This window comes from Aptenodytes forsteri, unplaced genomic scaffold (genome assembly GCF_000699145.1).
Source record: "Aptenodytes forsteri isolate BGI_AS27 unplaced genomic scaffold, ASM69914v1 Scaffold15, whole genome shotgun sequence".
Lineage (NCBI taxonomy): Eukaryota > Metazoa > Chordata > Aves > Sphenisciformes > Spheniscidae > Aptenodytes > Aptenodytes forsteri.
In genome coordinates this window covers 13,145,490-13,171,808 of record NW_008795129.1, presented here as the reverse complement: position 1 = coordinate 13,171,808, position 26,319 = coordinate 13,145,490, and the positions used below count along the sequence as shown (strand labels likewise).

Genomic DNA, 26,319 nt, shown 5'->3' with positions numbered 1-26,319 from the left:
TCCCATGAAAACTGTCTAGGTGATTAGAGGAAAGAAGACATTTGTGGTGTCTATTTAGCAAGTAGCTTCCTGCACGTTCCCTGCTCCCTTTGCCACTGTTCAGTCCCTTCTTTTGCCTTTCCACACACTGAATTCTCTGCTGATGCACATGCATAAACATAAGGCCATGGCAGCTTTTGTTTCTGGTTAGAGAACTGGTATTTATCTTAAGACTAAAACGAAATAGTGGTTGTAGGTGTTACTCGCGTAAATAGGTTGAAGGAAGATGATAATGCTGCCCCATTCTGGACTGGAGAAGGGACTGTGTGGGAAGCAGTGTGAAACGGGAAGGCATCTCATCACACTCTAGATAACCCAGTTAGCACTGGTTTAAACTGGAACACACAAGTCAAGTTGATTCATCATGAACAGAAACATGATGCTTATTTGGAATGAACAGCTATGGTGAAAATTTTTATTATAAATTTCAGTGTTGTCAGTTCAAGTCTTCTCCCCCTATTCATGCTACTGGCTGTGGTTCAACTATAGAAAAGCTAAATCTCTTAAACACAAACTTCTAGAGGAGATGACTCCTCTTTTAAAGAAAATTAACCTACGTAACCTGAGGAGAGTCAGAGGCACGCTTAGGGAGCAAGGAAGTCTTCTAATTTTCTGGATTTCTTAAATCTGGTCCAAAGGGAGGCATTGTGATAGCGTTTCCTTTCAGGAAACGGTTGGATTAATTGCTTTTTGTTCTAAGATTTTCATTTCACAGGATGCTGTTTTAATGGCTGATGCATTCTTTACCTCTCTCTTGGCAGGGATGCTAATTATTTGTCTGTGGAATCACTTTGCATCTTCAGCCCAAATGCATATGAATATGCTGCATTTGGAAATACAGCGCTGAGCATCCTGTGCTTGGCTGTCAGTCCCCTGACTTGTCTGGTGGACAGTTTCAGACCATGCTGCTTCCTTCCTGTCTCTTGTAGCCAATTTGTCATCAGAGATTCAGGAGACCTGGAGTCTGCTCCTGGCTCTGCCCCCGTCACGTGAAATGGGACTTTCAGCAAGCCGTACATCTGCTTCTGTCTCCCCTTTCCATCTGCGTCTTAATCTAGAGAGACAGGAACTGCCTCTTAATATGTAAAATGTATAATAATGCTGTTGGCCCAAACTGCTCTGCTCTAATACACATTGCTGTAATTCAGGAAACCTGTAAAATAATTTTGCATTAAGGCATGTTGGCTCTTAGACAGAAATTGTAGGTGCTTTTTGCTCTGATCTGACACTTTGAAGAGTGTATAAATGAGGGCAAATTAAGAAGCCCTGATGTCCTAAAGGTTTTCGTGACTGTTTGAGGCAGTTTCCAGGCAGAGCACAGTCGGTCTGTGCCTGGGCTTGGGGGTGCGGAGGCCCCGGCCACTCTGTTTATGTTGCACTGGAGAGTCGAGATGCATCTTGTACAGTGAGTGGCAGTGCGAGGAGGTCTCCCTCCACGTCTGGCACAGCGGCGTCCCTGCCTTGCGGCTCCACCCCGAAATGCACGATTTCGGTTTGGGGGTGGAAAAGTCAGAAATCAAAAAAACCCAAGAAGAAACTCAAGGAGTGTGGGGGAAGGGAGGAGAATGATTATTTTTGCACCTTTTTTCGCCCCTGATTGTGTGAGACCCTGCTCTCATTCATAAATGGCTCTGGCAGCTGAAAGCCCTCGGTATGAAGAGAAACCGAACAACTGGAGAGGTTCGCTCCAAGGGCTCCAAAAAGGCGCCGAAGGGTGATGGAGGGGGGAAGCCGGAGTGCGCTGTGCCCCTGTCCCGCTCGGGGCTGCTCTGCTGCGGGGAATGCGGAACTGCGGAGCTGGCGAGGGGCAGGCGGGGGGTGGCCGTGTTTGAGCAAGGATCTGGTACTATAACTTTTTTTCTTCTTCTGTTTCAAGTAAACACTGTTCCCCGCCCTCCCGTCTCTCCCTCCACCCCACCTCCCTCTCTTTCAATCCCGCTCATGTGTTTCTATTTAAGGGCTGCAGTGCAGACGAATATGATTGGCATCTACAGCCCCCTCTTGACTTTCAGCTCAAGCCTTTAGAGTGGAGAAGGAGCTGAGCCGCCAAGGGGAGAGCTGTTTTTTTCTTTGGGTTTACTGGGGGGAATGGCTCAGCTGTGGATTTATGCTGCTTCTGCCCAGGATTTTTCTCTCTGAATAGGAGCAAGGATTGTGGAAACCATGTTGGGAAGAGGTTTATTTTCAGAATCCATCATGAAACTTTGCAACTAATTCACTGTTTTTGGCTCCTTTTCGTATTTTTTTTCCTCCCCTTTTTTCTTTTTCTTCTCTCCAATGTCCCTCTGTGCTGCTGGGTTGTGGGCCAGAGGAGGCTGTTTCTATATGGCCAGCCATTTGGGGATATGCTGCGAGCCAAGGTTGTTTGCTGATTCGCTTGGCTCTGGTGACAAGTTGGCCTGTCGTGAATCGGATGGACGGAGGTCGCTCTCGAGGAGCCATGGCTGGAAGCTGGCTTACGGCTTGCTTTTTCCCTTCCCCAGGTGCTGATGCTAGCTCTGAACCCATGATCCTGGAGCAATATGTGGTGGTGTCCAACTATGAGAAGCAGGAGAACTCTGAGATCAGCCTCCAGGCTGGAGAGGTCGTGGATGTCATAGAGAAAAACGAAAGCGGTAAGACACGTTTGCTGCTTTTCCCTCCTCCAATGGTCTGATTTTTGCATGTGTTCCTCTTCTTTCGGTTTTCTCATCACTACTTGTAGCTGTACGTTAGCTCCATCTGGTACAGTTACTATGTCTGGCCGAGGATGTTGAAGTTTCTCAGTGTTGATTTGGGCTTGGGGCCAAATGTTGCCTTCTACTCTAAGAATGTTTCATAGGTTTTGTGAGTTAATTAGCCAAAGTACGCTGATGGAAAACGAAGGTGAAAGAGAGAAGGATCTGCAGCTAACGAAGCTGATGTATAGTAGACTGATATAGTTGCCCTGCTGTCTCTTCAAGTCTCTGTCAGCATTTCCATTACTAACTCCCTTTTCAGAGGATTTATAGGATGAGTGTTTCAAAATTGCATGGGATGAAACTTGGCTTGACAGCTTAGCCCGTGGCCCAGAGCTCGGTAGGGAGGGGAGAGAATGTGCGTAGATAAATATGTGGCCATGCACAGTTTCAGAACTTCTTGCAGAAGTGTTAATTGGGGAATTTTGAGGCAAGGAGGCAGAGCCTGTCATGTAAAAGCAAGATGAAATCCCTTCGTCTGCCATCCCTGGAATAATCAGCTTCCACTTGGAAAATGAGATTTTTGGCAAGTGTTTGTATAGATGTCTTTTGTGTACTTTAACTCTTGAATGTCTGGTAGCTTTGATTCAGGCTGAACAAATGCAGGAGACTGTGTACATGTGAGTGGTTGGAGCGGGTTAGCAGCTGGTTTGAATAACTGCCTGTCTTCAGCAGCTCCCCCTCCTCCCCTCCAGTGCTCCTTGTGTATTAATCCAGAGCTGTTGTCCAGGACTGGTTTCCAGCCCATTCGTGACTTGTGTGTCCTCATCCAGAGAAGCTGCTGGCATTTGGAGCCGTTCAAGCGAAGGCTCATGTTGTCGTAGCTCCACACGTGGGGCTCTCATGGCTGGCTGGCTCTGGAGCATGCTGGGCACGCCAGAGCTTGGGGGAACCAGGACACCCTGATCTGGGACTCAACCTCACTCAGAGCTCTGGAAGATAGATTTATCTGCAACGATGACCATGCATTGTATTTTTATATTTATTTTCTTTTTAATGGAGTAGTTATTTCTCTGCTGTATGAAAGCCTAATGCTTGTTTGGCTCAAAGTGATGCAGTCAGTTGCTGGCCAATGATTTAGTGTGGTGTCCAAAAGGATAGTGTGTGGAAATGAACTGGCTAGTGTGAAAGAAATGCCTGTCTCCTGGGTACTGGCTGTATCACTTGCAAAACTAGTAGAGGCTAAAGTGCTCATCTGCCCCACTTTAAAGCAATAGTTATGACTGAAGGGGGGGGGAAAAATGTCTTGACTTCTTAAACTGTGTCTGGGCTAGTGGACAAGCATTCTCCCTTCCAAGCCTGAGGGCTCCTCAGTGTCAATAATGGGTGTTACTGCTGTCAGAACAAGCCTGGTTATTGTGGCAACTTATATGCATATCCATGATATCCCTGTCTTGGGAAATTGCTTATGGAGCCAAGGGAATTGGGCTGTTAAATAATGCAAGAAGTGTCTGAATTCCAAATTATAATTCCTTTGTGTTTTCTTTTAATGTGGCCTCTGTCTTGCACAGTTCACATCATATTGTATTGAACCACATGGTATGTGGAGATATAAACGGAGAGTGTCAGGGTTTGAATTTAATTAGTGGGTCCAGAAACGTGACTCTTCTAAGGAAACATCCTTGAACTTGGATTACACTTCTTAAGACCATATTCTGATGCTTAGCAGCCAGATTTCTTACTGTCCGTATAAACAGATTTCTTACTGTCCGTATAAACAAGAAAGAAAATCTGAAGACCTAACTCCACGCTATGATCTTGTCCGTCATATCTATATAGATCTATATAATACTGATACAGATATATTTAAAAAAAACCCCATAAGTCTCAGATTGGTGATGGAGTGAGCATCATTTGCTTTGGATGCTTGTCTAAACTATTCTGGCAGGGAATTCATGTTTTAGTTGTTCCAGGAACAAGACTCCAAACAAACTCTCACTCTCTCTAGGTTAGGGATTCCACAGGAATGACTTTAATACTATGACTTCTTGTCTCTTCAGCTAAAGCTGAACCTATAAATGGCATGTAATGAAACTAGCAAAAGTTTCTCAAGCGTCAACTTTTTAAACTCTTCAGTTATTGTTTGAATTTGGTATCTGCTTAGTGTAGGGAAGCGTGCCTAGAAGATGTGGTTATGACCTCTAAGAACATGAGGACACACTTTTTAAGAAAATAAGATACTGGACTATGCACATGTGTGGTAATTCATCTGACTACATGGTTATGTTGGCTTAAGTGTTGTGAAACTATTAGCTGTGATTGTATAAATCAGGCTTGTTCTTCTGATCCAGACAGGCAAAGGTGATGTAAGGTGTTATGAATGTCACCTGCAGCAGGGACGGTTCCTTCAATGAAAGGAAGTAAGTATGGCTAGATAGCTTGTCAGCTGTGTAGCTGAGAAGTCCTTTCAGACTGGACAGTGTGCACTGGGCGTGCTGCTGGGCCAATATCTCAAATCTCCTTGTGTGTATGCATGCATATAGCGTATCATATGTCTGGGTTTGGGTTTTTTAACTGGACTTTGGGGAAGCTAGATATGTGTGAATGTATATACTGGATAGTATGGATTACTGCTTGCTTTTAAAAGCCTTGCCTCAATAGGGTTGCATGTTGATGCTTAGGGACACTTAAATGTTTGGGGTTTTTTTGTTTCCCCAGAGTGGGAGAAACCTTAACTTGGCTCTGTTGCATGGCTTTGTAGGGAAGAAACACCTTCACTTTACTGGTCAGATGGACCTATACTTTTTTTACGCAGGGAGGCTCAAAAGTTGTTTCTGAATGATGGTGCCTGTTTCATGTCCTGCTGGATGTTTTCTTCTGAATGCTTCTAGGGCCTGAGCTTAGAGTTACCGTCTCCTCTGATGTTTGTCTCCAAATTGTGTACCCCCCTGGAAGGAAGTAAGCTCTGCTTTCAAAGGCCAGTGTATAGGGCAGAGGTAGAAGGGAAAAAAAGTCTGGCATTTGATTTATTGAAGTCTTATCTGGTTATCATCAAGCTACAATAATTTCATCTTAAGTAAGGGTGTTGCATTTACTATATAGTATTATTCAGTGTTGCCTTGCCCATATCAGAGATGGGATTTAAGGCGTCTCGCAGTCAGACATGTGCAAACCCATTTGGTAGGGCCTTGTCTCATACTTAGTTTTCTCTTTCACGAAGAGAGTTGGGTAAGGGTGTCTTCATTATTGGGCCAATGAAAGTTATGGCTTGGACGTTGCTTCAGGTTGCAACTTCTGTTCAGTATTATGACTTAAAAGCAAGGTCAGTGTAGTATATATGGTGAATTATTTCTGAAACCCTTCATCTCAGTTATGAAGCCCATGGGTCACTGTAACCCGATTGTTGCTGCAATTGCCATGGAAGCAAATCTTGCTAGACTGAAAGAAATCCGTAGGATTTCTATACTTCAGAACAAATCATTTAGTAATGTACCAGCTCTCAGACTTTGACACTGGTTTTTGCAGCAAATACCTATATTGGCTCAACAAAAATTGTCCTTCAGACCTTATGCTGAATTCTGGTTACATGAGCAGAAGACCCACAGTGTGCCTGATGTATCTGATGGATATTTATCTCCTTCCTTTTTCCTCAGCTGAGGAGGAAAATCTGCAAGTAGAAATGGTCACAAATGCATCAGGAGAAAAACGCAGGTTTACAGTCTCTCCAGATGGTGTCTGGGAACAGGCTGTAGTTACAAGGGTTGTGTTACTTGTTGGAAGTGACTGTAACTTGTTTAAAAGCACTGTGTAACCAACCTGCACCATCCAACACTATCTAAACACCTCTGAGCTGTTTCAGAATAACAATGTGAATAGTTGACTCAAGTCTTGTCTGTCAAGTACGTAGGCTTCTTTTAAGTCTTAACCAAAAAAGCCTTGTGGAATGACTTAAAAATGTACTTCTGCTGCAGAAATGAAATGTTGTGACTTTAAAGCAGGAATCCTACACAGTTTTCTTTAAGGTAGAAGGGGGAGGGACTGGGCCAGAGCCGCTCCCTCTCTGCCAAGTTTTGTGTGGATGTGGCTTGAAACGGTCAAGCTATAAACTGTGGCAGCAGTGTTTGCAATGGAAAACCTGACAGACAGTGAAGTATAAGCATACTCCCGAGCACCTCTGCCTCCGCTGCTGCTCTGCTTGCAGGCAGGACAGGGGCTCTTCCCTTGCAGCCCCCGGGAGCTGTGTCTGCGGTGGAGGCATCATGGGATGGTGTTTTCAGCTGGGCTGAGCAGAACCATAGCCATTTCCTTTGCAATTACATAACTGCAGACCAATTTCCAATATTATATTACATGTAATATGTAAAACAAAGCTATTATGGCTAGCATAACTTTATCGGGACCCAAAGGGATCTCTGGGAAGGGAGGCTGCTGTTCTCTCCTTGGATGGGATGTGGGACATGGCACTGGACTATCACCATAAGGAAGGTCTCTGCTTGTCTGAGTGCCCTGGCTTAGGGGTCTTGGGACTTGCTGGTTGTCCACCCAGTGTTGGGAGATCAGTGTGTGCCTGGAAATGTGTTCTGCATCACCATTTGGTTTCACCTGTGCTGCTCACTGGCTGCAGTCATGATTTAGGAGAGGGACATAAAGAGGCGACAGCTTTCTTGTGACTCTGACTCCTGGGGATACACTGGCTTCCCTATTGCAAACTCCATCCTCTTAGATTAAGGGCTTTTTGAGTTTGGCTTCTGCCTCTTCGTGGGAAACACAGCACACTTTATTTGAAGGTGTTGCTTTCTGGGGTTAAGTAACTGGTTTTACTTGGTACCAAATCAGACCAAGTTTACTTTCTTGATGAATTACTGCATCTTGGCTAAAGGGGCACCATTGAAATGGTCCAGATAGAAACAGAGAAGTTGGGTTTTTTACATTTTGTGGATCATCTTTCATCCCTATATCCCCTCTGCCATGCCTGCTTTTGCAAGTAGCATTGATTTTTTTGGTCCCTTTTCTTTAGTGTGGTGGGTTTTTTTGTTTTAAATTCTGTAAAGACAACTGTTCCTGTCTTATATCTGCTTTCTGCTGCTTTACCCCTTTCTCTAGGATGTTGTCTTCATGATTCCCCCCTTTGTACACAGGGGGAGCATGGCACTGTGTGCACTGCTAGCAAATGTCTCTGAGCATTAGTATTACCATCTTGCAAAAGCTGGCCAGAACCCAGCGCGCTTCTGTTTATTCTAACAGATAAGTGATATACTAGCAGTTTCCTAGGCTTCAAATGGGGATCTAGCTCTATGCCAAATTGCAAATGCAGTTACCATGTTTGCTTATGAAACGTCAATAGCTGTGCATCCACTGGTTGGATGTGTTGCCAGAGACAGTATGCCTAATTGCCAACATCATGCTTTTTCAGGTGCAATTGTGCATGATGGCTTTCCCTGGAACGCTATTTTTTTTTTTTCCTTACAAAGCATTTCAAGAGAGCGTGGTCCATCAGATGTGATTCAGGACTTGATTTCTGTTTGTACATCCAGCCCTGCCCTGCTGTTTGCTCTGCGAAAGCTACTTCACTTCTTTGCACTTCCATTTCTTCCCAGCATGTCTGTGTATTTGAATTTTAAACCTTGTAAGAGACCATGGTTGTGATATAAAAAGTAAATACTCCCTCATACAGCGGACCCTTCTCTTCATCAGTCCTTGAGCTGTGCCTGGAATTTGAGGAGGAGAAACAAACACTTATGTAGGCCGAACACCTTTCCTCTAGCACCGGGGGCTTCATCCCAGAGGACAGGTTTGGTGAGTGGCCACCACTAAATACCTGGGATAGCTTGTGTAACTACTCCTCTATGCACCAGTGTTCATAACTCTCTTAACAAGCAGAGCTGAGTTCAAGGAAGGACCACGCCAAACCCCTTCTTCAAAAACAAAGGTCTGTAGACTCCAGTGCTCTATTCTGAACGCAGTGCTGCCTTGCCATGTGTCCTGCCTTTCTGGGCCTGTCACCAGCCCTGCAGCAGAGGATACTTGATTCACTTATGAATCAGTTCCTGTCCTGCTGCAGTTTTCTGCCCAGTGTATGTACCAAGGCAGACAAACACAGGCCATCTGAGGAGGCAGGGTGGGTGACTAGGAATTTTTGGCTAGGAGTTACTGGGAAGTTGTTTAATGTCCTTAAAAACAGTGTTCGTAAAAGTTTTCCCTCCTAACAGGGACAATGCTGGCAAAGCAGAGATGCTTTTCTCCTTCAAATGCTTGCAGCTCAGGGGCTGGAGAATTCTCTGTGCAGGCAGAGTTTCAGAGACATCTGTGGTGAGGGTAAGGATGCTCAATGGCACTTGCTTGTCTCACTGCAGCAGTGTCTTTGTCTTCAGGATTTTGGAGGTAGTGATCAAGCTTGGCTGTTCTCTTGCTTTGGTTTGCAACAGTATAAGCAAAGCATCCTGTTGGTGTGTCTGGTTGCAAAGGGTGGGTTTTATTTTAACCTTTAGCTGTCTGGAAGCTGGTGTCTATGGAGGGAGCCTGGGTGCCTTGTACTTGTTTTAAAGTAGTCAATGGAAATGGGATCAATGGAGTATTGATAGGATGGACAGGAACATTTAGACTAATCCAGGCTCTGTGCTGACTCCAGGGGAAGCCTGAGACAAGCTTACAGCAGAGGCAAAACTGGATGGGATGACTTGCTCTAGCCAAGTTCTCACTGGAGATCAGCTCCTTTCTGGGAATACAGTGCCTGACCCTACCCAGCAAAGACTGCAAACAGGCACTCCCTCTTCCAGTGGCCTGTTTGCAAAATGTTGAATGGATGGAGAGAATTTACACTCACACCAGAAACAGCTGGGTCAGCAGGAGATGAGGAGGAGCCCTCCTTCCTCTGCTCTTGCCCCTGGGAGCCCAAGGGTGGGGTGACACTGCCTAATGACTTCAGCAGCTGTACTAAGCTGGAAGCAGCCCTTGACAGCCTACCCTGACCTCTCTGGTGATTCTGTTTTGTAAACTATTTTCTGACCCCTTTTTTTCTTACTTTTTTCTAATCTGATGGGATTTTTAAATGTGTGCCTCTGCAAGGGTAAGGTGGTGGTGGCTGCTTTCTTTTTCTGACTGTTCAACTTCCAGCAGCCAAAGGATGTTGGTATGGCTGAAGCCCTCATTTGAGTTTCAAGAATTTAACTTAGATTTACTGTGCCCAGAAAGGAAGCATGCCGCAACATTTCTGAAGCAGTTACCTCTGAGCTGCAGTTCAAGGCTGCCCTGTACGTAGGCTTGAACGATAAGCTATTTGGGACTGACATTTCTAGACCTGCCTATTGCTTGAGCATTACCACACCAACATCTCAGCTGAGGTTGGGAGGTTGCTGCATAAAACAAAATGTTTGAATTATGAATGTGTTGTAATATTTATGCTGCTAACTTATGATGTTTAAATGGCTTTCCTCTGCCCCACTTAGTAACTTACATGGCAAGTGACGTTTGTTTCTGTGTTTAAGAGCTTGGAAGGTAATTCTCTATGCTGGAGCCAGAGCAGGGTGGTTAATAGTTGTTTGTAGTTGTCCTCTGTCACTGTGGAAAATGAGGTTGTTCTCCATTGCTGCCTCTGAAATATCTGCGGTTTTGTGACTGTGCAAAGGGATTGAGGTGGGCTTCTGCTTTTCTGCTGGGAATACTCGTTCCAGCCCTGTGACAAGGAGAGATTGTCCCTTTAATTGTGCTGTGACATTTCCATCTCTTCTGGGAAGCCCTTCTGCGTTTCATAGACATCCTTGCTTGGTTTTCCTTTGCCCAGCTTTGAATTGCAGTGCGTACTTGCTCTGACTTCTTGGTGACAAGTTTAATATGAACAGTTGAAATACAGCTGTCTGGTAACACTATGCCCTTTGCAATGCCTAATTCTGCTGAAGCTTTCCTGGGATACCTCCAGACTGCTCTGGAGCTCTGCTAATAGGGATGTTTTGCTTGTTGGGATGGAGGAGTTGATTGGTGGCTTGTATTATTTGGGTCCAACTTGAGCTGGGAGCAGCTGAATGTCATACTGAAGTGACCTTCAGTGCATTCATAAAGCCTTGCTGAAGTTAACTAGTAGTGTTGTTCCCTCAAGTTCATCATGGAAGTTTTCAGTGTAGTAAGTAAGAAAAGAATAACTATTTTCCAAGCAATGCTGCCTCATTTCATTCTCCTATAGAGGGAAAAGAATGATTAACAAGTAATAGGGACACAAGAGATGTCATGGGGTCATACTCCTCTAAAGCATTCCTCTCTTTAATGGGACCTATCAGATCCTACACTCTACACTCTATGTAGTGTTTACTTTTAAATTGTTTTAAAAGAACATCTCTCTAGATAGACACAATAAAACTGAACTTCCAATTTGAAATCGTCCCTCTAGAGCATATTTTCTCAAATGCTTTGGGCTATAGTGTGTGGTTTATACTCATTTTTTAGTCCCATTCCCATTGTTTGTCTTAATCTTGGGCAACTGGTATTCTGACAGGGCTAGTTCAGTTATGTGGGTTTTTTTTTCCTTTTTATGGAGACATCTGAAGTCCAGCCACTGTGACTTTTGCATTTATTTGCTTTTTCTTTAGCTGATGTCATGTCTCTGTGGGACAACTCTCCCCCACCCTCAAATTTCCCTAAGCTAGGGGGAAGGGTTATTGCTGTGAATAGGAAGTCTCCAGATATATTAAATATGCATCTCCAGGGCTAGGTTTTTCCCATCTGCTGTCTTCTAGCATCCCACTAAAGTAAACAGGTTCCCTTTTAAACGTCCCTCCACCTGGCTTGACATGGAACAAAATACTACCCATTTAGTTCTACAGTTCTCTAATCTCTCAAGAAATGGGAATAGAAGCCCAGAGAGAGGAATTCCCCTGCCTTGTAAGACCCAGCAGAACAAGCCCACAGGCAGGGTTGAAAGAGGTCCCACAAGGTTGCCAGGTCAGCATGTGTGGAGACTTTTCTTGTCTCCAAACCACAAGAAATGTAGTTCAAAGGGGGGAAAAGTCAATGTCAGCCCTTGCAAAGGTTGTTTCTTATCTGGAGCTGTTTTGACTCCCCTATATCCAAGGGGCTGAGACCCTTAAGACCCCCTCTAGGAGCAGGAGAGGGAACAAGCCTGTCTGGACTTCATGTTTGGTAGCTGTGGGTGTGAAATCTGTTCCAGGACTTCTGAGACTGCCCTGTTAGTCTGGCTGCTGGGGAGAGGGTGGGATGTGACCACTGAAACCATGGACTTGAAAACTTAGCTGTCTATAAAGGCAATTTAGCCTTGAAGAAACAGGGCGTATCAGTAAGCATGAAGCCAAGACAGCAAGCAATACTACCCTTAAATTTGCCATACAACACAGCCAGGTGCTCCTGAATAGTAGACTCTCTACCAGGCCTCTGAAAACTTCAATTCTGAAATTTCCAGCTGCCTGCAAGTTCCCTCCTCTTTCCCTTCTCATCTAATCCTGCTGTGCTGAGACTTTATACTCAGGCAGATAGTTAAATTCTCTCCATTTCCACTGCATACCCTGTTTGGAGCCCAGGATGGCAGGCTGAGAAGGAAAATATTTTACACAGCATCTCTGGTTGGAGCCTTTACTCATTACCTCCTCTGCTTATGCAGTCACTGCCAGTTTCAGGACCCTGAAACCTGCCCCAAGAAAACGTTTCCAAGGAAAATCTGCTTTTCATATTAGAATACATAAACTTTGTAATGATTGGGTTTCCTGTATCAGCCAAATAGGTCACCAGCTCAGCACTGCTGCAAGAAACTACCTGAGGCCAAGAAGATACAAGGTATTAATGAGGTCTTCCAATGAGTCCTGTAGGTACCTTGTGGGCTTATGTTCCTTGGGACATGACTGCCTTTTAAAAACAAACAAACAAACAAAAAATTAAAAACCATTGTTTTCATAGGTTTTTGTTATATCAGAGTTTCTCTTAAGAAAGCAAGTCACTGAAATGGCTTTAAATAAGCCCCAAAAATACTAAACTTAATGCATAGTGACTGACGTCTTCTGCCCTTTGTTCTTAGTTAATCAAGAAAGCAATTGTACACAAAGGCTTTGGCTCTTGTGGTGACTTTCAGGCCCGTTTTTCGAAGTAAGCAAAAGACTGATGGTGCATTTTTGTTGTGTCAGATGAGGACAAGATTAATAAAGGATGGAAGAGATTTTTTTTTTCCCCAAGCTGCACAGCAAATAAGCAGTTCTAATAATACTTTGGCAGTAAAATGGAAGCTGTAATCATTAGCAGACGCGTTTCAGTTACGACCAGCTACACAACTCCTTACTTCTGATTTTTCGTGTTTAAAAAGAGTTCAGTTTCCCCACAAACCAATTTCTTGTCCATCTTCAGATTAAGCAAAACCTATAGAAGTAATTGTCTTGCTTAGGAGTTTCATAATACAATCAGATTTAGCGGGTGGCTTGACAGAGGGGTGTATATTGGCTTTTCCCATCCGCCCCTCGGGCTGGGACATCAGACTTTCCAGCATTCTTGATGGAGTCTTTAATTATTTTTGTGGTAGAAAGATGTTGGCTCATGGCTGGATTAACTGAAGCAGTTCTGGAAGACGCAGGGGATAAGATGGGCTCTCTTGGATCGCTCTCTTACTGGCTGGCTTCTCTTTACTGTTTTTATTGGCCAGTTTGGTTTTTTGTATATTGATACTGTGTGACTTCATCTGAAAGTTTCACAGGCAATGGGACATCACTTTATTTCAAATGAAACTGGACTGCAGTTATATTGGCAACATAGTCAAACTTCAACTTGGTGATAATGCCAAGTATTTCCCAGACCTTGCTTGAGTCCGTATCTCCTATTTCTCTCCACAATGCGAATGTGTGCTGGAAAGCCCTAGCCTGTTGCTTTGAAAAGTTGTTTTAATTTTGTTTGCAGAACCGCCTCCTGCTGATCTTTTCCTCTTTCCCATCGTGTGCACACACCCTTTCTGGTAAACGTGCTAGTGGGATAGGCTTTAATGCAAGCATATCTCCCAGTGGTTGGACAGTAAGGGCAATGCTGGGTGCACCCATGCTGCAGACGTAGTTTCACTTTGCTCCTATATTAATACAGCTGCCGTATGTTTGCTTAAGAATCCCAGACTGGTTTGATACTTGGATAAAAGAGAAAATAAGTTGCTCTTTCATGATTAGTAGCAGCTTGACTAGCTAGACTAATGCTGGCAGGCACATGTCTGCGCTGTCTGACAAGTGTAAGATAACACCTTCATGGTTTGATGTCCAGGTCTTGAGGCACTGTGCTGACTTTCAAACGGTGACCATATGTGCAGGTGAAATGTATCCTTCTTAAAGGACGATAGCTTTTAGGGAGTCTAGGTGACTGCATATAAGACCTGGCAATTGGAAGAATAAATTTCAGTGTGCTGAAATTGAAATGAAGTTAAGGAAGCCCTGAACAAAGTCCCTACTCAAACATGATGGGGTGCAGGGTAAATCTCCATGCAGTGGGGACCCTAGGATTGGAAGAACAGCATCTAATATTAAACCTGAATCATTGGCTTGAACATTGATAAATTCATAAATAGCACTTTAATCTCCCACATGGGCTTTTATAGCATTTGGATGTTATTGGAGGCCTCCCTGCATGAGGAAAACCTGAGCTGCTTGGAGAGACTTGACCCGTTCGTCTTAACTGAGTATAGCTGTAGATTCAGGATGGGTGACGTGAACCTGGGAAGATCCATCACTGAGCATTTGAAATCCTAGGATTAAACTCAAAACCAATTTATTCAGTAACCTAGAAACCACTTTGAAGAATGTGCATTTCTGGGTGTGGGCAGGGGGAAGACTGCACACACTGACTCACGGGAGAGAAGGTGAAGCTTGCTTGTTTGCCTGAAAACAGCATCAGGAATCTGAGACAGTTTCTTTGAGGTTTTGTTCTTAATACTGACTTAAATTCCTTATCGTTACCAAGAAGGAAACTCTCTGCAGAGTATGAAGAACCAAAATTACAGGATGGCTGTATGCTCAGGGTGAGCTTGCAAATTATTCCCTTGCTTCAAGTAGACCTTCTGTGACCAAAATGTCCTTGAATAAAAGTAGAATGACCAGAAATGGGATGCTATTTCCATCGCCAGGCAAATGGGATAACTGAGCCCTATAGAAAACGCTTCTTGCTCCTCCTGAGCACAGCAAGCAGAACTGGTTCCTGTACCAGCTACAAGTTAAATTACACACTTGGTCATTCTATATGTCTTTGGTGTATTTTTGGAGCTGACTTCCTGGGCTGTTAGCCTGTTGGTTTTAAAATAAGAAATGAGCCTCTGGGGGTTGGTGCGTGAATCCTTCCACTCAACTGAAAACTGGGAAGTTAAGTATCTCTTTCGCAGAAGTATCCAGGTTTGAGAGCCAGCCATGTGAAAGGGTGTTGCTTTCCCTACGTCACCCCAGAGTCTCCCTTGCAAACAATCTTAAACAGAAACAATCATCCCCCAATGAGGATGCTGTCTGCAGAATGCACATGTGGGAACTCGGGGACTGAATGGTTCTGGGGATGGCTCGCAAGACACTTGCTGACACTGATTTAAATTTGGCTCAGGCTACCAGGAATTGTTGTGTAGTGGCATTTGAGGGAAAATGCTGGTGGTTTCAGGGAAACTTCTGTTACAGATGAGATGTAGCCACCATTTGCAATGCTGTGACAGATGCCAGTGTTGAGACCTCCTTACGTGGTGCACTTGGGTTGCACCAAGGGACTTTTTTCCACCCATTATGTGCAGACACGGCAGAGGCTGAGTGCCTGGGCGTGCACTTGCCCTTGGCAAGTGTGTCTGGGGGTCAATGCAGTGACAGGAATAGAAATAGTGACTGGGCCAAACTCATTCACACCTTAGTGAAGGCTGCAGGCTGCCAGGTGAGCTACTCTGGCTTCTGTAAAGTAACAGTGCCAGGTCCTTGGTACATCAGGAACACCATCTGCTTCAGCTGAAACTTGCCTAAACTAGTAATTCTTCTCCATATTCCCAAATCGTATAATCCTTCCTCTATTTCTTCTTTGCCTCTTGTTTAAGCAGAGTGGACCATCTGACTGTCCCCAGGTAAATTTGGTAGAAACTTAAGTGAGTGCAGGAGGGAAGGCCTGAAACGAGGATAACTGAGTGCAGGTGGAGATTAGTGACTTCCTTCCTGGGTATCATTTACTCTGCTGTGTTTCTTGTTCCTTTCCACTGATCTCCTACACCTTCTGTGGAGAATCCCGTGTGATTAATGCTTTTTGATCTTTTGTGATAGCCAAATCCTCTGCTAATTTTGCCTGTCAGGAGCACATTCTGATCTAAGGAAATGTAACACAGCACGTTCCTCTGTTTAAGGAAATCAAAATCCCATGTTTCTGTGAGATTGAAGTTTTGCCTTAACCTCGACAGTGTGATGCTGAGGCATTTTTCTGTAGCTGTCTCAGAGCTGTGCCTTCATCAGGTCTTGGTGGATGGACTAGAATTGCACTTATAAGGTAGAGCTCTGGAGTCCAGACCACCCATTGGTACTTAGTGTTTTTCTTGCAAGTGAGCTGGCAGGAAAGAGCCTCGATTGCTGTAGCTGATCCTGACCTAGATTGGTAAAAGCAGCCATCACTTAAGAAAGCAAATTTCACAACTGTAGTCATCCCTGTTCAACTGGAGCCACAACAGAGGTCAGAACTGCTTATCTTATCTTATCTTATTCAACTTCTGAAGTTGAACAGTAACTCTTTCTGGGAGAAAGTGAACTTGTAAAGGCTGGTTCCTGGAGATAACGAAGTTCCACTAAATGCTTACTGATGGCCAATTCACACTTCAGACAGACCACTTCCATCAGTGATATAACAAATAGCCATAGACAGAATGGCAGAAGACAGTACAGCTAACAATGTGAAGTAACTCAGGTGCTTTTATTTCAGTGGTACATACTCCTCTGGAATGTATCTATAGCCTCAGCAATATCCAATTTCTAACAAGTCCTTTGCATGTTTTTGGAGAGTGGGGAGAGAGAATCTGTTATGAGCAATCCACTGCTTTGTTCCTTCTGAGATTTTAATGTGGGATAAAAAAAGAAAGATATAGGAGTGATTAATCATGCAGGCTGTACTGTTAATCCCATGAAGTTTATATAAGTAATATGTGACCAGCATCCTTGAAAACGTTCCAGGTGCATTAGTTATGGGAGGTGCCTTTTAGCCTGAAAGGCAAAGCAACATTAAAATTGGCTTCTTTCTTGATGTCTCCTCAATGTATCTCGCAAATGTATCCCTCTGTCATGCACCCCTTTCTCTATTACTTAATTTTTGCCTCCTGTGCTCTGGTGTCTGTGCTAACTTCTAGTATGGAGGAGGAAAATTAGTCGCATAACTGGTCATGTTTTCCCATCCATCTTTCTCTGCTTTTTTGCTGCTTTCCATTCAGGAATGCCAACACTGAGGCAGTGATTGACTGGACTTGTATGGTTTTGCCAGTGAATGGGTGTGAATAACAGTTTTGCTCAAATCAGCAAATAGTTCCTGATCATCCTAGTTCTTATAACTGGGTGCCCTACTGGGCTTGGTATTTGTTTTGCTGGATGTGTAAAGCTTCAAGCCATGCAGTTCAAAACCAGTGGGCACACAGTTGGACCTAGCTCCATTCACTGACAGCTCGTGAAATTTGTAATGCCGCAGTAGCCAGGAAGCTCCTGAGTGCGTAGGAGGCTGACCGCTGTTACGCAGCTATCCTGTTTTGTTTCTCCTCTATCCGGGGCTGGAGAACTTGGAAGTGGATGCTGGCAGAAGTGAAACCTTCTCACAAGACTCTTGCTCTGTGCTTGGAGAACTGAAGTCACGTTGTGAAGTCTAAATCCGTAGTGGAATTTGATGATGTTGATTTAAGGGGTCCAAGAACCATGGTAGAAGTACACTTTAAAAATAAAAATGTAAGGTGTTGACTAGTCGAGAACTGTTGAGACACTAGTGGAGTCTTTTGAGCAAGTGCTTTCAATTTGTATTTGGATGTTTGTCTGTCCTTCTGTTTCAAAGCCAGTAGTATCTTGTAGGTGGAATTTTGCCCAAAAGTGTTCAGAAATTACCGTTTGAAGGCTAGTAGAAGGGAGTCGAGAGGCAGAGGACTTCATCGTGTGACCAAGTAGGGGCAAACTTGACATTTCTGCTCAAGACTGGTTTCTGAATAGGTGGCAGAGACTCTGGAAAATCCAAGTGCAGTTTCTCATTGAAACGAGGAGCAGGCTTGGGGTGAAATGGGTGCAGAGCGCCCAGCCTCCCTTCATAAAACTGGAGTTTTCAAGCTCTCAGCTTGTCACTAAATTGCCTTTTTCCAACACCACATCTCTTCTGTGCAGCAGAAGGTCCTTGGTGAGCAGCAGTGGTATGAATACGATCAGTGTTTGCTCCAGTTTATTCTGCGTTGCATTTTGGAAGTACATTTTGCTGGTGATTCTCACTCTTTTATTAGTTTTCTATAGCATTCACAGGAATAAGCTGTAAATGTCATATGGCTCCTGAACTACGCTTGAACAGCTACACATGGGTTCAAGATGAGAAATTAGGTTTCCAATCCAGACTTTCCCAAAATAGGAGGAATGTGGGTTGTGTTCTGTCTAGTGTTTTTGTTTTGGATAGGAGGCTTTTGGTTAATGTCAGTCTTGGAGGAGGGGAAAGCTGTCAGATGCCACAGGATCCCAAATGCTCTTTGTATAGTGGCTACAGCCAAAGACACTGGAGTGTCGGGTTTCTGCTGAATTAGTGAGCGACTTCTTAATCATGTGACAGCAGCATCAGGGTTTCCTGGCAAAAAAATGTGGAGTAAGCAAAAACTAGCGTGTCTTAATAGGAAAGTGCAGAAAGAACTAATGTTTCCTAAGGTACATGCAGATACCAAAAAATTAACTTGTGGCTGTCTTTCTGCTTCCAGCCTCCAAATCCCTACTGAAAACCTGACTTTCCCTTGGAGTTTTAGGGATATAACATCTTCTTCCCCGTCAGCTCCTTCTCCCTTCTGCTTTTTGCAGGGTTTCTACTGCTTTAGCCCATAGTAATCCATCTTGAACATCATCATGGATTTGATGCCTTCCTGTGGAATATGACAACAGACTTGCTTTTGTCCTCAGTTGCCCAGGTTGACTGAACAGCCTGATGGCTGTTTGGGCAGGAGCAGTTCACATACGGATCAGGTCTCTCTGTAGTGAAGGGAAGTAGCCCCTTCTCCCTGAAGCTGAGTGGCCCTGAAGTGTGTCTCCTCATGGACAGGAGCTGACTGTGAAGTGGCTTCTCTTACTGTGGCATGTATCCAAGTCATCATGGAAAACCCAGGCATTTCTGCTGATGGCTTTGGCATGCTGAGAGTGAAATTCTTGGAGCTCAGGATCTTCCTCTTCCTCCCTCTTCTCTTCAAAGCCTGCAAAACTAAAAAAAATCCTGAACTGTGAGTGGGATAGGCATTATTGCTGGCTTCTTTCCTGTAACTAGGATATACAGTATTCTGAAAACAAAATAGAGCCATTTCCCCGACCCACCCCATGTGATAACCTCTCTACCCCTCAAAAACCCGAATGTTTGATATAATGGCTTCTTGCTGAAATTTCCCTTGTAAGACAAGCTGGGCTAAAGCTATTCTTCCACAATGCCCTTTTCAAAGCTCCCCAGAAAAGGGTGCCCTGTGCTGGCAGGCCTCCTTGCAGTGGTGCGTCTGAACCCAGGGAGCGAACGGGCAGTACCTCAGCTGGATGGCCTGCTCGCAGCAAGTATTGCTCGAGCAGCAACTTCCCATCTCCAGCCTTGCAGGGGCCGTGGTTATGCTGTTGGACTACACAGCCAGAGAAAAATCAAGATGCTAATGGAAAGCTTCTTGGAAGACTGAAACTACTCCTGCACATCTGTCCTCCTTTGGAAAAGGTATTACGTGCTGAAGTTATGAAATATTGTCGGAGGGGAAAGTGCTCTCTGCTCTCCAAAGATCCAAGAGCATCTAAGTGAACGTACATGGGTCAGCAGCGAATTGCAGGGGTTGAAGAGCCAAATACCATATTCTCCAACTACGCAGAGAACACGAGCACGACTTTGCCAAAGGCAGTAAGTTGATACCTACTGGTCAGGAGTTGATATCACTGCCCAGCCTCATCTAATTTCATATTAATGTGAAAAACAAAGATTTGCTCAGACACAGTGTGACTGGCCTCACAGAATGAAGTGGCACATGAAGATGTTTAATATAGCATACGGCTTTCTGTAGTCCAGGTTTCTGTGTACCTCCAATTAATTTATTATTGTAGATGTTATGTACCCATTTGGAATCCCCCTCTGTTCATATTTAAAATTTGATTGTATTATTAAGTCACTGAGAACGTTAGGGTTTTTGGGGAGGGTTTTTGTACTGACTAGCCTAGCTTTGATGTACTTGCCAAACATCTGTGTGCTTTCTATATATTTTCCTCTTGCCTTCAGAAAAAGGATGGTTGCGTTTATTTGTGGATGAAATACTCTGCTAGGAATGGCTGTAAATCTGAAGAGCTGAAAATTGTCAAGTGAACTCGTAGACAATAGTAACAGAATAAGGAATTAAGCCTGGTATGCAGTCTGGAAAAATTAAAATTCTTCAGAATCTTTTTTTTTTTTGCTGGCATAGGGATATCTAGAAATTGGAAATCCAGCAAAGCTTCTGATTTGGAAACGTGAAACTACTGCAAAGTGTGAACGTTGTGGCAAGACTAGCACAAGGAGGACTGGAAGGTGCTGGAGTTCTTGTTGGCTCAGGCTGTGCTGCATGGGCAAGAGCTTGCTGCTGGTAGAGATGTCTGTTCTCTTCCTAAATCTTCTGGTGCCCCATCAAATAATCTCTGATTTTACATGAGCAGTGATGTTACTAGTACTTACTAATGTTAAACTGGACATTCATGTGGTACAGTTGAAAGTTTTACCGCTAAATCCATGAAAAAGCCATGGCGTATAAACCCAAAAGAGGGGCTGGTACACTTAGTTTGGTTTTGGCCCTTAAACTCTGATTCAGTGTAAGTTTTCATACTTTCTTGATAGGCCAGTTATAAAGTGGCTAAAAGAGTGCTGAGTTTTAATGAAATGGATAATAAGGGAACTCCATTTTTTTTTTATTTTCTTATTAGATGATACCATCACTGTAATGGCAGTTTCTAATATTTCTGTTCCTTTTAAAAAAAACTTTCAAAAACAAATTTAAAACCACAAAAAAAAACCCTTGAAAAATGGGGCTATTTGCAGCTCTGTGTCTCTGGAGGATACAGACTCTAGAGAGGTACTGTGTCTGGAGTGGCAACAGCTTGATTCCAGATGCACAACATGATTGAAGTATTGGACTTTGAGGTAGGAGCTTGACTTGCACATACAGTTGTATTTGTAGATCTGCGTAGGCTCCTCAAGACGCTTGTGACACTGATGACCAAGGGCTGCCTTTGTTTGCAGCTGGCTTTCTGTAAATCCAGCTTCTTATTGAGCATTTCATTGTGATTCAGAGTAAGGATGCTTTTGGCAAGTTTTCCGTGTTGGGATTTAGATAATCTGAGCGAGAATATCAACCCTTCAGAGGTGTTTCACAAGTCTCATTCCCAGGGATCTCCATCTGCCAGCTTGGGGAGCTGCTGAAAGTGCTGTATCAGTGCTCTAGAGATGAGCATCACTGGTGCCTGCAGCGGTGCTCAACAAGCATCAGCTCAGCCAAGGAATGTGCCCTTAATATAGCTGGGGTGCCCCAGATGTATTTCATGTATCGGTACAAAGAGCTGTCTAATCTGCCGCAAGTCTCTCCAGCCACGCGTGTGTTTGGCTTGGACACCGTCATCCCTGCTCTCGGAGCCGGAGTGTGTGTTGGCAGCAGGGAATCGTTGTCGCAGAGTAATTCTGAGCACAGAGGAGTCAAACCAAAGTTCATTTTGTTCTTTTTCTTCAAACTTACAGCTTGCTTGAGCAGGCAGGGGGTGCGTCAGCCGCTTTTCTTTTTGGTGGCTTTTTTAATCGATACCTCATCTCTGTCATAAGAAGTCTTTTGCTATATCTGAATGAAATGTCATGCTCCTGAGACTTCTGGCTCTGGTTAAAGACAGGCATCTTGATTGCAAAGTAGGGCTTTCTATTGATCTCGTTTTAAATGGTATAGCTACAGGCACAGAAACAATGATCTGGGGTCACACTTCGCTCACTCTTCTGCATATTTATTTCTGTTTCAAAAATAAATAAAAATCACTGAAGTAGTCCGCCCTAGCAATGCTTCTCAGAAGCTAAAGACCAAAAACAGCATTAAGACTCAGTGCAACTTAACTGTGCAGTTATGAGATGTATACCCTAAGGTATGCTAGCAGTGCTTGAAGGCAGGGCTGTCAGTATCCTTTATTCTTGACTTCTATTGCTGCTTGCTAACTTTGCAACTGGATAGGATTACCAGCATTTCATCAAAGGAACGGTGGCTTTAAGCAGCAGATGAGAAATCCCCTGAACTCCGACCTGAAACCAGTCCCTGACCTTACCCCAATGTTTGGGGTAGGGAGGTAAGCTATATTTTAAATTCCTTTATATATTTGGGCTGGAAGTGGGTTTTGTAACTTCTTCCCTAGTCATAAAGGTTTCATCTTGCTGCTTTTTCTCCTACTTGCTATGCAGTGCCTGTGCCCCTTGCACACCCTCGTTTAGTTTGGAGAGGAAGGAAATGCAGCATTCTTACTTCACTGTATTGAAACCTTTGTACCTAATTTCTAGGACCTCATCTGGAGAAGCCGCTCTGCTTTGCTGGCTCTGGCTCAGGATTTGAAAATTAAGCTGCAAATAAATAAGCATAGGCTCATCCAAAGGCCTGAGACATAGTTGGAAGGAAAAAGTGAGCTAAGCTGGAAGTGACAGCGCAAAGCTGTGATGAGTTAAAGGCCTAGCGGCATCGCGGTACAGGCATGGCCCTCAGCGAAGGAACAAGTGGCTCCTCGCAGATGGGGGTTTTTATCTCTTAAAGATGTTGCTTGCTCCTTGGCTCTGCTCCTCAGCTGAGCAAAGTGCTTAAGCCTACGCTTGATTAGAACATGCGGTTTGAGGGCATTTCACTGTTTTCCTGCTAAATACCTTTACTGAATAGGATACTACAGCCTACTCAGATAATCCAGGTCAAAAAAAGTTTCCTACTTCTATAAATAAATAAACTGTAGTGTGAACCTTTTTACAATTGTAAAAATCGAAGTGGAAATGGCTTGAAAGATTATTAACTCCATTCTTTCATGGTGGTGGGGAAGCAGTGCTGGTAAGCACCAGAGCTGCCTCTGGACAGAAGACAGGCCAGAAATGGAGAGACAGCCTCTCCTCTGCTTGAAGATAGATTCAGCCTCCACCGACTCCCATGTGGTAGGGGGCTGCCCGGCTGAGGGAGAAGCAAAAGTGGTAAGAAAGAGAAGTCAACTGGTTAATGGTTTTGCCCATCCTCTTTTCTATGGAAAAGAGATACCAGGAAGAAAAGGGGTGTGTGTATGTGTGTGGTTTCTGCATTTCCTGGGAGAAGGAGCAGGGAGAGAGGCAGCTCCTGGAAGTAAGTCATAGCCATGCTGACATCTGTAAGTAACATCAGCAAATGCCATATCAAACTCTGAGGTTACTCTAATGAGTATTATATTCTCTTTAGAGATCAGGACTTAAAAGACACAAACGTGAGCAAAATTGACTAATTGTTTCTTGCAGTAGGAAGGTGGAGAAGTGTTCTTGAGATCTTCTCCCTCTGTCACACCTCATTCATTGCATCCAAGTAGAAGCAGATCACATCCTCTCATAGGGTTAGATATTCTCAGGCTTTAGGAGGTGCAACATGAAAATACTGATTTGCATTTTGCTCAAACCAGAAAAATTGTGAAGTCAAACCATGCTCTGAAATTTCAATGGCTGTGATGCTCAAGGCTTTGGCTTGGTCCCTCTGACTTCATTTGTGGATGTGATAGGCTGACACAAATATCTGAGACTTTGTCTGCATCATCCTTGAGGTTTTTCTGGGACTCCTGGAAGGTGTTGCCAAGGTAAATGCAGAAGCTGAAGTGGCAGGGAAAATTGGAAAAACAAAATTAAAATCTAACTAGACAAATGTTGCAAGGTTGAATCTTTCCACCTTCCTGTCACCTAAATCTTCACCAAATATCTCGGGAAGCAGTTTAGATGTCCTCATGATAATGATAATTCCCCAGGTATTGGTGGCCGGTGCCTGTGTTTCTGGAATAGCCTCCATATTATAACTTCACCTATGGAAAAAAGCCATGTTCCTTGGAATGAGTAGTCTGGTAAAGGTTATTAGGCATAGCGTTGGTGAGCCAGGTGATGTAGCATTAATGGCCTGTGAGATGCAAGAGGGCAGACCAGATGTTAAATCTCCTTTGAATCTTTGTTTTCCTTCTGCTCCAAGTGTGGACTAGCAAGTAGGGGCATAGCTTAGAGTTGAGATAGTACATGCTGGCAGATGACCAACAAATCTAACCTTTTGTAGGACAGAGAATTAAGCTCTTAATTTTAGCACCAGGTAAAGCTGGCTTCCAAATTCTATTAAACCAATTCTAATTATTGTTTGGCATCTGGATGAACTTGCTCATTAGCACGGCAGATTGGGAAGACTTTTTTTTTAAGAAATAAAATTAACGAGTTAATACTGTGTTATTAATACTAACTAATAATTACCATGAACTACTGCAAATATAGTGTGATCGTTACCAAAATAAGTACAGCAAAAAGCTTGTTTTGTGCTCTCAGCCTAAAGCACGATCTTCGTGAAAATGGCTTGTAAGCACAAAATAGCTGTGCTATATCTTATTGTGGGATTGAGGAACATCAGGAGGCAGTTTTGAACGTTCAGGAGGTGTCAGTTACTAGCCAGAAGCTTGACCAAGAAATTCATCAGGGGACTGGTGTGCCTTGGAGGTGGCTCCCCTCACGCCTGGTGTTGAGGGTCTCTGCATAAGTTAGAAGGGGAGTTGGAAGTGATGTCTGTCCTTCCCAAAGAACATGTGGTCTTGGTTGCCTTCTTCAGGCTGCATTGCATGATGTTTTGCTGAGCTGGAGTCTGAGAATTTGGTGTGTGTGTTGAAGAGCCCATGCAAACAAGGGGTGTGGGGGGTAGATCTCTCTGAAATGTAATGGGAAATCCCCTTCCCCAGTAGGGATTTAGCAGCTACAGGACTATGTACTTTCTACCCACGCTGGGTTCTTTCCACTCTGTAATCCTGGCCTGCAGCCCTTGTGAGGGAAGCATGCTGAGGAAACTTCAATTCATTAGTCATAATAAAATGTGCTAGTAGTCCAGTTGGTCTTGCTGGAGGCGCACTGTTGCGTATACTTCACGTTAGTATTGCAGTGAACTCCAACTTATCCTGACAAATGTGCACACAAAGTCACTAAATGGAAAAAAATTTTAGGCCATAAAAGCTTTTGTTAAACCATAGCATTCCAACATCGTAATTAATATGGCAGCTAACAGACCTATCGAAAGACTTATTTACTATCCAGGCTGTTTTACATTGCAAGAGCCATGCTTCTGTCATCTCTGTTTGTTTTTTATGGCAGTGCCTAAGGCCCAGCTGAGATCAGGGTCCTGTTGTGCTAGACATTTAGGCCTTGTCTCCAGAGAATGGAAGTCTACATAAGGGACAGACAAAGGAAACACTGTTCAAATTTGGATGGTGGGGGAGGGGAGGGGAAGTAACTAAGACTTGGAAATTGGGGAGGAAAAAACTTCTCCCACGAAAAGAATTGGTCTGGCTCTTAGTTCTCTTACAGAGAACTCCCCAAAGCTAGGCCAGCTCCCCAGCAGCCACACCATCCTCTTGCTCAGCTTGCAGTGAACGTGCAGCCTCTGTGCTCCATCACTGACCTTTTCCAAAATAAGAAGGGGAAATCAATGCATTTTGGGGGAAGGAGGGGGTAAAAAAAAAAAAAAGGCCATCAAACTGCCAAGAGCGAGGTCCTGAAAGCTACATTGCAAAATGCCTGAACTCAAGGTTTTCTATGATGTTAGCATCAGAGTGATTGGGGAATAGCAGTTGCCTGTGCAAAGAAAGGAGATACATGGAAAGTACAGCACTTGCAGCAGTCTGGCCAGGGGTTGTTACAGGCAGTCCAGCGTGTCCTCTTTTGGTAGCCTTGTACTGGGGAGACGGAAGGGTTTAATCTTGCAGGCGCTCATAGGGTAAGCTTAAGTGACTCCCTGTTGAAAAGATAAACACTACGCCTCTATATGATCTAACAGGTTTAGGTAATCCCTTACTGTGCTGCTTATTTATTTTAAATCGTGCTGTATTGTATAATGCATGTGTGTTTGTAATGGAGGGTCTGCAAATCTCAGCTTTTCGCCCAAGGACAGCAATTACTCTTGCCCTTGTTTCATGGTTGATTTATTCCTAATGGAAAGGAATAAGCCTCACAATGATATATTTGTCTTGTCTCAGCTCTGTGAAGTGTGTGGAGATTGACAGGTCTTCTGTATCTCACATCATTAATTTGCCTTGCTAACCTTATTTAGCATCAGAAGATCAGCCTCACTGATTATTGCCAGCAAATCTGTGTTTAGTGCCTGCTCTGGCTTTGTTTGATTAAGCTTGAAGAGACAGAAAGGAGAGTCAGAGAATGAAAATGTTTAAATATTGGGACTTATTGCACACTTAACGGTGCCTTCCTGGAG

At 43.9% G+C, this 26,319-nt stretch overlaps 1 protein-coding gene across 1 annotated transcript in view; it reads left to right on the top strand.

Moving 5' to 3' along the window:
- The window catches only part of SH3PXD2A (SH3 and PX domains 2A), a 217,169-nt gene that overhangs the window by 148,553 nt on the left and 42,297 nt on the right, over positions 1-26,319 (top strand). The window contains exon 7 of the mRNA XM_009277841.2: positions 2,523-2,654. Coding sequence (XP_009276116.2) covers positions 2,523-2,654 — 132 coding nt within the window. The remainder of the gene's footprint in view (positions 1-2,522; positions 2,655-26,319) is intronic.